Below are 11,523 nucleotides of genomic sequence, written 5' to 3'. Positions count from 1 at the left end.
TTTGCTTGCTGTTTGAATAGAATACCAAGATATGAAATTATTAAATGTTATAGAGTCTTCACATTGTTGCATAATTATTCGACTACTCATTGATCTTGACTTATATCTTTTAGAGCATGGTGGTAGTTTTATTTTGAAGAAATAGATGAACTCTCATGCTTCACTTAGATTATTTTGAGAGTCTTAAATAGCATGGTAATTTGCTTAAAATCCTAATATGCTAGGTATTCAAGAATAATAAAATTCTCTTATGAGTGTGTTGAATACTATGAGAAGTTTGAATACTATGAGAATAATAAAATTCTCTTATGACTCTAATATGCTAGGTGTTGAATACTATGAGAAGTTTGATACTTGATAATTGTTTTGAGATATGGAGATGGTGATATTAGAGTCATGCTAGTTGAGTAGTTGTGAATTTGAGAGATACTTGTGTTGAAGTTTGTGATTCCCGTAGCATGCACGTATGGTGAACCGTTATGTGATGAAGTCGGAGCATGACTTATTTATTGATTGCCTTCCTTATGAGTGGCGGTCGGGGACGAGCGATGGTCTTTTCCTACCAATCTATCCCCCTAGGAGCATGTGTGTAGTACTTTGTTTCGATAACTAATAGATTTTTGCAATAAGTGTGTGAGTTCTTTATGACTAATGTTGAGTCCATGGATTATACGCACTCCTTCCACCATTGCTAGCCTCTCTAGTACCGCGCAACTTTCACCGATACTATAAACCCACCACATACCTTCCTCAAAACAGCCACCATACCTACCTATTATGGCATTTCCATAGCCATTCCAAGATATATTGCCATGCAACTTTCCACCATTCCATTTATTATGACACGCTTCATCATTGTCATATTGCTTAGCATGATCATGTAGTTGACATTGTATTTGTGGCAAAGTCACCATTGATAATTCTTTCATACATGTCACTCATGAGTCATTGCACATCCCGGTACACCGCCGGAGGCATTCATATAGAGTCATATCTTGTTCTAAGTATCGAGTTGTAATTCTTGAGTGGTAAGTAAATAAAAGTGTGATGATCATCATTATTAGAGCATTGTCCCAGTGAGGAAAGGATGATGGAGACTATGATTCCCCCACAAGTCGGGATGAGACTCCGGACGAAAAAAAGAGAGGCCAAAGAAGCCCAAATAAAAAAAGAGAAAAGAGGCCATAAAAAAGAGAAGGCCCAAATAAAAAAAATAAAAAAATAAAAAAATGAGAGAAAAGGAGAGAAGGGACAATGCTACTATCCTTTTACCACACTTGTGCTTCAAAATAGCACCATGATCTTCATGATAGAGAGTCTCCTATGTTGTCACTTTCATATACTAGTGGGAATCTTTCATTATAGAACTTGGCTTGTGTATTCCAATGATGGGCTTCCTCAAAATGCCCTAGGTCTTCATGAGCAAGCGAGTTGGATGCACACCCACTAGTTTCTTTTGTTGAGCTTTCATATACTTATAGCTCTAGTGCATCCATTGCATGGCAATCCCTACTCACTCACATTGATATCTATTGATGGCATCTCCATAGCCCGTTGATATGCCTAGTCGATGTGAGACTATCTTCTCCCTTTTTGTCTTCTCCACAACCACCATTCTATTCCACCTATAGTGCTATGTCCATGGCTCACGCTCATGTATTGCGTGAAGATTGAAAAAGTTTGAGAACATTAAAAGTATGAAACAATTTCTTGGCTTGTCATTGGGGTTGTGCATGATTTAAATATTTTGTGTGGTGAAGATAGAGCATAGCCAGACTATATGATTTTGTAGGGATAACTTTCTTTGGCCATGTTATTTTGAGAAGACATGATTGCTTAGTTAGTATGCTTGAAGTATTATTATTTTTATGTCAATATGAACTTTTGTCTTGAATCTTTCAGATCAGAATATTCATACCACAATTAAGAAGAATTAAATTGAAATTATGCCAAGTAGCACTCCGCATCAAAAATTCTGCTTTTATCATTTACCTACTCGAGGACAAGCAGGAATTAAGCTTGGGGATGCTTGATACGTCTCCAACGTATCTATAATTTTTGATTGCTCCATGCTATATTATCTACTGTTTTGGACTATATTGGGCTTTATTATACACTCTTATATCATTTTTTGGGACTAACCTATTAACCCAGAGCCCAGTGACAGTTTTTGTTTTTACCCTGTTTTAGGGTTTCGAAGAAAAGGAAAACCAGACGGAGTCCAATTGACCAGAAACTTCACGGAACTCATTTTTGGAAGGAACGAAGCCCAGAAGACATGGAGTTCACGTCGGGGGATCTGCGAGGAGGTCACGAGGCAGGGGCGTACCCACCCCCCTGGGCGCGCCCTCCACCCTCGTGCCCCCCTGACATACTTCTTCCGCCTATATATCTCCATATACCCTAAAAACACCCGAGGGCACAATAGATCGGGAGTTCCGCCGCCAGAAGCCTCCGTAGCCACCGAAAACCAATCTATACCCGCTACGGCACCCTGCCGGAGGGGGCAATCCCTCTCCGGTGGCCATCTTCATCATCCCGGTGCTCTCCATGACGAGGAGGGGGTAGTTCTCCCTCAGGGCTGAGGGTATGTACCAGTAGCTGTGTGTTTAATCTCTCTCTCTCTCTCTCTCTCGTGTTCTTGATTTGGCATGATCTTGATGTATCGCGAGCTTTTCTATTATAGTTGGATCTTATGTTTCTCCTCCCCCTCTTCCCTCTTGTAATGAATTGAGTTTCCCCTTTGAAGTAATCTTATCGGATTGGTCTTTAAAGATTTGAGAACACTTGATGTATGTCTTGCCGTGCGTATCTGTGGTGACAATGGGATATCACGTGATTCACTTGATGTATGTTTTGGTGATCAACTTGCGGGTTCCGCCCATGAACCTTTGCATAGGGGTTGGCACACGTTTTCGTCGTGATTCTCCGGTAGAACTTTGGGGCACTCTTTGAGGTCCTTTGTGTTGGTTGAATAGATGAATATGAGATTGTGTGATGCATATCGTATAATCATACCCACGGATACTTGAGATGACATTGGAGTATCTAGGTGACATTAGGGTTTTGATTGATTTGTGTCTTAAGGTGTTATTCTAGTACGAACTCTAGGGCTTTTTGTGACACTTATAGGAATAGCCCAATGGATTGATTGGAAAGAATAACTTTGAGGTGGTTTCGTACCCTACCATAATCTCTTCGTTTGTTCTCCGCTATTAGTGAATTTGGAGTGACTCTTTGTTGCATGTTGAGGGATAGTTATATGATCCAATTATGTTATTATTGTTGAGAGGACTTGCACTAGCGAAAGTATGAACCCTAGGCCTTGTTTACTATCATTGCAATACCGTTTACGCTCACTTTTATCATTAGTTACCTTGTTGTTTTTATATTTTCAGATTACAAAAACCTTTATCTACTATCCATATACCACTTGTATCACCATCTCTTCGCCGAACTAGTGCACCTATACAATTTACCATTGTATTGGGTGTGTTGGGGGCACAAGAGACTCTTTGTTATTTGGTTGCAGGGTTGCTTGAGAGAGACCATCTTCATCCTACGCCTCCTACCGATTGATAAACCTTAGGTCATCCACTTGAGGGAAATTTGCTACTGTCCTACCAACCTCTGCACTTGGAGGCCCAACAACGTCTACAAGAAGAAGGTTGTGTAGTAGACATCACTCCCCTTGTGTCGAATCAATAAATTTGGGTTGAATACTCTAACCTCGAAAACTGTTGCGATCCCCTATACTTGTGGGTTATCAAGATGCAAAGTAAAGAAAGCAAAATAAACAGAAAAGGAAATAGCTTGTTGATGGAAGATTAATATGATGGAAAATAGACCCGGGGGCCATAGGTTTCACTAGTGGCTTCTCTCGAGAGCATAAGTATTACGGTGGGTAAACAAATTACTGTTGAGCAATTGACATAATTGAACATAGTAATGAGAATATCTAGGTATGATCATGTATATAGGCATCACGTCCAAGACAAGTAGACCGACTCCTGCCTGCATCTACTACTATTACTCCACACATCGACCGCTATCCAGCATGCATCTAGAGTATTAAGTTCAAAAGAATAGAGTAACGCTTTAAGCAAGATGACATGATGTAGAAGGATAAACTCATGCAATATGATATAAACCCCATCTTGTTATCCTCGATGGCAACAATACAATATGTGCCTTGTTGCCCCTACTATCACTGGGAAAGGACACGCAAGATTGAACCCAAAGCTAAGCACTTCTCCCATTGCAAGAAAGATCAATCTAGTAGGTCAAACCAAACTGATAATTCGAAGAGACTTGCAAAGATAACCAATCATACATAAAAAAATTCAGAGAAGATTCAAATATTGTTCATAGATAAACTTGATCATAAACCCACAATTCATGGGTCTCAACAAACACACCGCAAAAGAAGATTACATCGAATAGATCTCCACAAGAGAGGGGGAGAACTTTGTATTGAGATCCAAAAAGAGACAAGAAGCCATCTAGCTAATAACTATAGACCCGAAGGTCTGAAGTAAACTACTCACACTTCATCGGAGAGGCTATGGTGTTGATGTAGAAGCCCTCCGTGATCGATGCCCCCTCAGGCGGAGCTCCGGAAAAGGCCCCAAGATGGGATCTCACGGGTACAGAAAGTTACGGCGGCGGAATTAGGATTTTGGCTCCGTATCTGGTAGTTTGGGGGTACGTAGGTATATATAGGAGGAAGGAGTACGTCGGTGGAGCAACGTGGGCCCCACGAGGGTGGAGGGCGCGCCTGGGGGGGGGGGGGTAGGCGCGCCATCCTACCTCGTGCCCTCCTGGTTGCTTTCTTGATGTAGGGTCCAAGTCCTCTGGATCGTGTTCGTTCCGAAAATCACGTTCCCGGAGGTTTCATTCCATTTGGACTCCGTTTAATATTTTTTTGTCTGCGAAACTCTGAAATAGGCAAAAAACAGCAATTCTGGGCTGGGCCTCCGGTTAATAGGTTAGTCCCAAAAATAATATAAAAGTATATAATAAAGCCCAATAATGCCCAAAATAGGATATAATATAGCATGGAACAATAAAAAATTATAGATACGTTGGAGACGTATCAGTGGGGTGTCCCCGGCCACACGCTCGAGGGCGTGCTGACGCACATTGAGGGCGGCAACAACCCGCCGCTGGCATACCCTCCCTCGGCGAGGGCGGCCTCCCCGGCCCACCGCCGACGCGCCGGGCAATGGATGCCTAGGAGTTTCAGCTCCTCCCCGTCTTCCTCCTCGCACTCCTCCTTACGGTCTTCTTCCCACTCCTTCAGCTCTCCGGCGCTGTTCGGCGTCAAGGATGAGCCCGCGACGGAGACGCCGCTCGGCCGACGCACTCGCAACGCCGGCATCGTCATCAACGAGGGCGGCCGGCGCGCCTCCTCTTCAAGGCAAAGACGAAGTCGGGTCTCGCGCCGGTGAAAACGGAGCCGGGTCTCCCCGCCGTGAAGACGGAACACGGCGATGTGGAGCTCAACGACGACGCGGCCCTGAAATGGGCGCGCCAGGACTCCCTGAAGATGGAGAGGGAGCGCCAGTGCGCCGCCTTGCGGCGCTTGGTGCAGCGCCGCCGGGGCCGCGACGAAGGAGGAATCGTCGTCCACGACGATAGCGACGATGACGACGCGCTGCCGCCGTCACCAGTCCGCCATGGCAACGCCGGGCAGGGGTGCACCAGGGACGGCCGCGTCAAGGAGGAGAAGAACGACGATGACGGCGGCGACGACGGCGACTACTCCGCGTTCAGCAAGTTCTTTTTGTAGATATATTTGCTATGTAAGCCGCGAACATATCTAATATATGCCAAAGTTTGCCGAAATTTAGACGTGTTTAGCCGAACGTCGCCAAACGTTTTCTTCTTTGAAAAAATTTAGACACGTCTGGAGGCGGCCCTGGGGCCGGCGGCTGGGGACCGACTCGCCCCCAGACCGTTTTTTTGCGCCGGCTCGCCCCCATGCGGCGATTTTAGGCGCCCCCTGAGGGGCCAACGGCTGGAGATGCTCTTAGCTGAATATTTGGTCCATGAAATTGAGGGACATCAACGAAAGAACTCAACGCTCCTGCTAAAAAACCTGACCCAACTACACTTCCGTAGTGATGGGACCATGTGGCACATGTGGTACGCAATTTAAATTATTTTCCTCTAAAGTTAGTATAAATTTGGGTCATCTATTTTGAAATGAAGGGAGTACTAAAAAAACTACCCTGACCTAACAAAAGCCCATCGCTATTAACCTTCTCACCGTGTAAGAAAACTGGAGTATTTCTCAAAAGAAAATTGGAACCCCTGAGAAAACTGGTATTTGCACGGATCTTAGCGCCTCAGATCCAATGGTTTCAAAGGTGACTGAGACTTTTGCATGCTGAAAACCCAAGAGCGGGGCTCTCCTCGAGCCTTCCTTCTAAAAAGAACCCAAGAGCCAAGACTACCTAGCATACCGACTCCGACTCATATGCCTATTGCCCTATTGCATGGTGGCTTTCTAAACAGGAACACCTCTACACCGAACCCGGCTAGAAATCGGCACGAACATGCTCCATATGATGTCTACATCCCATGGTATTCTCACGCACGACGAGGACACCACCGTGCACGCCCTCCCCGCAGGCTCGCAACCGCCACCAGGCGGCGGACGCCATGGAAACAAGTTCGGCTTGCCACATAGCGGACGACGAGACAGCCTCCGGAGGCATGACGACGGTCGCCTCCCGAGTCGCTTCCATCTGCGAATTGATCGACGACTTAACCGCTGGCACAACCCTGAGCGCCAGGCGAGTTGCCGCCATCTCGGCCATGATCGACGAGGTCGCCCAGGGAAGGAGGAGGAGGACCACGAGGAAGCGGCGCATGGGCAACTCTCGCTGCTACGAGCAGGTGTGCACGCTCGGCGGGGGCACGTTCGGCGTCGTCGTCAAGGCGCGCCACCGCGCCACCGGCCAGACCGTCGCTGTGAAGACTCTCCGCAGCTTGCCCACCCAAGAATCGGTCGGCGAGCTCCTTCGGGAGGCCTGCTTCATGGCGGCCTGCAGCGGCCACCCCTCCCTCGTTGCTCTGCGTGGCGTCGTGCGCACACCCGGTACCAAGGGATGCAGGGACTACTTCCTCGTGATGGAATACGTCGGGCGCAACCTGTGCCAGGTCCTCCTTGAGCGCATCGAACGCGGTGACCGGCCGTTCCCAGAGGCTGACGTGCGCTGCATCGTGCGGCAGCTGCTAGCCGGCGCGGAGACGATGCACAGGAACGGCGTCGTGCACCGCGACATCAAGCCGGAAAACATTCTCGTCGCCCAGCACAATGGCAGCGGCGGCAACATCGTCAAGATCGGCGACTACGGGCTGGCGCTCTCCACGACCGAGCAGGAAGACGGCACGGCCGGAACGAGGCACTACATGGCGCCGGAAGTGCTGCTCGAGAAACCGGACCGCGACACACGCGTCGACCTCTGGTCCATCGGCTGCGTGATGGCGGAGCTCCTCACCGGAAAGACGTTGTTCAAGGGGGCCGACAAAGCCGACCAGCTCCACAAGATCTTCGACGTGCTCGGCGTGCCAGGCGAGAGGGCGTCGGGGCCCGCCTTCAACTCGCCGGTCCTCGGAGAGGAGGTGCAGCTATGGCGAGCGCGGCAACGGTCCGCTGCTGGGCCCAAGAACCGGCTGCGCAAGCTGTTCCCCAAGGCGCTGCTATCCAAGGAAGGGTTCGAGGTCCTCCGGGGCCTCCTCACGTGCAATCCCCTCAGGCGGCTGGATGCTGCCGCCGCGCTCCGACTCCCGTGGTTCGCTGACACCGGTGTAATGCCGGTCACCGCTGTCCCGACCCCGAGGCCCGGCTGCTGAAGCGGGCTGCCGCCCATCGCCTTGACCGAGGTCTTCGTGACATCTGCATGCATCCATGACGACTCACAAGTGTATTCTGCCTAGCCAGCAGTCAACTGGTTTTTTCTTAAAAATCAGTGTAGCCTTCAGTTGTTGTTGTTGTAAAGACACTGGCATCTTAGATTAACAGTGTCTAGCTTCGATCGGACATACAAGTGAACCCAGCATTTGTTGTTTGCTGTGTAGTATTTCGCATTACGCTTTTGTCTTTGTGTTTCATAGCGGGCTTTCAGTGTCGTTGTTTCTCTGTACCTTTTTGGCAGTCCCAAACTCCTAACTTGACATTCATATATCCGTAAAAAATATGAAAGAAACAAATGCAAAAGAAGAAAACCTGTGTACAGGGCCATCCGAATTCAAGTCCTAAATTTGACATGGGTACTTGCACTTTCCTAAATTTATTTCAATGGTAAGCAACGTGCTCAGTGCTCACAAACTTAAAATTATGAAGAGAGAAAACAGAAAAGTGGGGCTCATTATTTCCCTACTAACGCCATGAAGTTATGAATATGTATTATTCCTTTTTTAACACAATACAGATGTAGAAGCTCATACATATGCACATATGCTCACCTCTATGAACCCACGTGCACACATCCCTTATGTGACGCCCCGAGACCGATGTGCCAGGCGTCTCCCAGTTATTCGCTGTTGTTGCCTTGTCTTTACTTGCGTGTTGCATCTTGTCATGTTATCATCCGCATTGCATCATCATATTTTCAAAACTTGCATCCGTCCCGGTCTCCTTGTCCTCTTCTGTTGTCCGTTCTGAGCCCAGACACACTTGCACGCGCCCGCGGCATGTCCGAAATATTATTTTATAAGTGGCCGGAAAATGTTCTCGGAATGGGATGAAAGTTGGCGTGCGGTGTTGTTTTGTTGCTAGTAGGCTGCCTGCCAAGTTTCATCGGATACGGAGTCCGTTTGACGCCCAAACAGATAACTATAGCGGCAGTATAGCCGGTCTAACGTCGGACGTTTTCGGTCTCCGGAAACTGCTGCCGGGCCCTCTCTCTCTTCTCTCCTCTCAGCCCACCTAGTCCATCCACCTATCCCCTCTTCGCGTCCGGTGCCGTCCGATGCGATCGCACGGTCCGAAAACCCCTCTCTGCTCAGTTCTCAGACCCCCTCGCGCGTCCGAAAACCTTCCCCGAACCTGAACCGGACTTTCATCACCGTTGGATCCGAAACATCCCCAAACGCCTACAAAATATCTCATTTTGTAAATTGGGGCCCTAACCTATGTATCCGGAATTGTCCGATTACAATCGGATGGACCGAGTAGCTCCTAACCTAACCTATCTACCTATATAAACAGTCAACCCTAATTTCTAGGGGAGTTGTCCCATCCATCCCTCTAGGCCGCCGCCACTAATCCTCTCGGGATCCCCTCATTCCAAATCGCCCTTGATCCAACTCCACCTCACCCGATGCCTTCTTTCCCCTCTGCCCGAGCGCGCCCGTCCTCGCAGCTCCGCCGTGAATAGCCGTGCCATCCTCTTGCCTGCGCCCCACGCCGAGCTCGTCCTCGAGCACGCCGCCGCCTGTAGCTTCCACGGCCGCCGACCACGACCAGCTCCGCCAGACCGGCCTCGCCCCATGCCTTCCTTCCTTCCTTTTCTTTCTCCCTCTCTCTTTTCTTACCTCTCTCCTCGTCATGACAGGAGCAGCCATGGCGCCCCGTGAAGCTCTGCACGCCGCAAGCCGTGACCTCCCCATCGTCATCTTCAAGCTCGCTACTGCCTCGTCCTCGACCTTCCTCGCTCGGATCCGCTGCCGCGTCGTCCCGGAGTCCTCTCGCCGGAGTCCTTCTCCATGCCGCTGCGAGAGAACGGCTGCACTGCCTCCGCCTCGGTGCACCTTCCCTCTGCCGTTTCCTGCTCATGGCCGCCTCCAACCTCTCCAACGGCGCCTCGACCTCGCCACCACGTCGTTGCTCCGGCCAACTCCTGCAAGCCGCCGGCGATCTGGCCACCCAGGACGCCCCTGCCTCCTTCCTCGTCGCCGCCGAGTTCCCCTGCTTCATGCCTCTGCTCACGCCGCTGCCAGATCGAGCGAGCGAGGGGAACGCTCGCGTTGACTGAGGCCCAGCTGCGCGACCTACCGGCCTCCCTCCTCCACCGAGTGGGCCGAGGCCCAGCTGCGCCCCCCTTCCGGCCTCACCTCACCACCGACTGTGACGTGGCCCATGTGAGCAGCCACCCCCAGCCCTCGTGTGCACTGTTGGCCCAGCCAGATGCGGCCCGTGTTATTTTTTTCCCTGCGCTGCGATTTTAGCTATTATCCAGAGTTTGCCAGTTTTGCAGAAAAGACCTTCATGATCATGCATTTAATAAATCCACAACCGTGCATCGGAATTAAACAAACTTAATATGAAAGTTGCTTAGAATTTTGTGTAGGATAATAATATCCAACTTTCATCTATGTTTAAAATATTTAAAATGATGTTTGGTTAAATTTACTCCTATGCCATGTTAAAATGCTTTAATTTGTAATTAAATAACCGTAGCTCCGATTTTAATAATCCTTATATGTAAATGGGGTAGAATTTTGCCTAGTTTATCATGGTGACATTGTTTTGCATGCCTAACAACTCTAAAATATGGTTTGGGGCAGAACAGGACCTAACCTAATATATGCACATGAGGAGTTTCCGGATTTGTTGTTTGTTGTTCCCGGCCTCATTTAAACTTGACTAGATAGGTAGTTTTGCTTTGCTTCACCCTCTTGCCATGTTTAGCAACATTTAATATTGCTGGGTACATAAACGGGATCGAACTAATAACTTGTCGTGCTGTTTCGTCAATATGCAACTCATTGCATATTGAGCTCCACTTAATTTGTAGGATTGCTTGTGCACCTTGCCATGCCATGCTTCATTAAACCGGACATGCATCATACTTGTTGTGCATCATGCCATGATTAGGTGATGGTTGTTTACTATGTTGTTTGCTTCTTTCCGGGTTACTTCTTGCGTTATCTTCGGTTTCGTTTCGGAGTTGTGAGGATCCGTTCATCTACGTCCGTTTGTCTTCTTCATGGACTCGTTCTTCTTTCTTGCGAGATTTCAGGCAAGATGATCATACGCTCGAAATCACTTCTATCTTTGCTTGCTAGATGCTCGCTCTTTTGCTATGCCTATGCTGCGATACCTACCACTTGCTTATCATGCCTCCTATGTTGTTGAACCAAGCCTCTAACCCACCTTGTCCTAGCAAACCCTTGTTTGGCTATGTTACCGCTTTGCTCGGCCCCTCTTATACCATTGTTAGTTGCATGTGAAGATTGAAGTTTGTTCCTTGTTGGAACATGGAGCTGTTGTTCCTTGTTGGAACATGTTTACTTGTTGGGATATCACAATATATCTTATTTAATTAATGCATCTATATACTTGGTAAAGGGTGGAAGGCTCGTCCTTATGCCTGGTGTTTTGTTCCACTCTTGCCGCCCTAGTTTCCGTCATATCGGTGTTATGTTTCCGGATTTTGCGTTCCTTACGCGGTTGGGTAATAACGGGAACCCCTTGACAGTTCGCCTTGAATAAAACTCCTCCAGCAAGGCCCAACCTTGGTTTTACCATTTGCACTAACAACCTATAACCTTCCCTTGGGTTTTCGCGAG

General features: G+C 48.3%; 1 protein-coding gene across 1 annotated transcript; it reads left to right on the top strand.

Moving 5' to 3' along the window:
* The first annotated feature begins 6,616 nt into the window (after positions 1 to 6,616).
* LOC123186301 (putative cyclin-dependent kinase F-2) lies at positions 6,617 to 8,062 on the top strand. The gene has a single exon (XM_044598083.1). The coding sequence runs from the start codon at positions 6,667 to 6,669 to the stop codon at positions 7,861 to 7,863; it is 1,197 nt and encodes a 398-aa protein (XP_044454018.1). The 5' UTR covers positions 6,617 to 6,666; the 3' UTR covers positions 7,864 to 8,062.
* The last annotated feature ends 3,461 nt before the right edge of the window (positions 8,063 to 11,523 follow it).

Source organism: Triticum aestivum, chromosome 2A (genome assembly GCF_018294505.1).
Source record: "Triticum aestivum cultivar Chinese Spring chromosome 2A, IWGSC CS RefSeq v2.1, whole genome shotgun sequence".
In the NCBI taxonomy this organism is placed as follows: domain Eukaryota; kingdom Viridiplantae; phylum Streptophyta; class Magnoliopsida; order Poales; family Poaceae; genus Triticum; species Triticum aestivum.
This window is presented reverse-complemented; position numbering and strand designations above follow the sequence as displayed.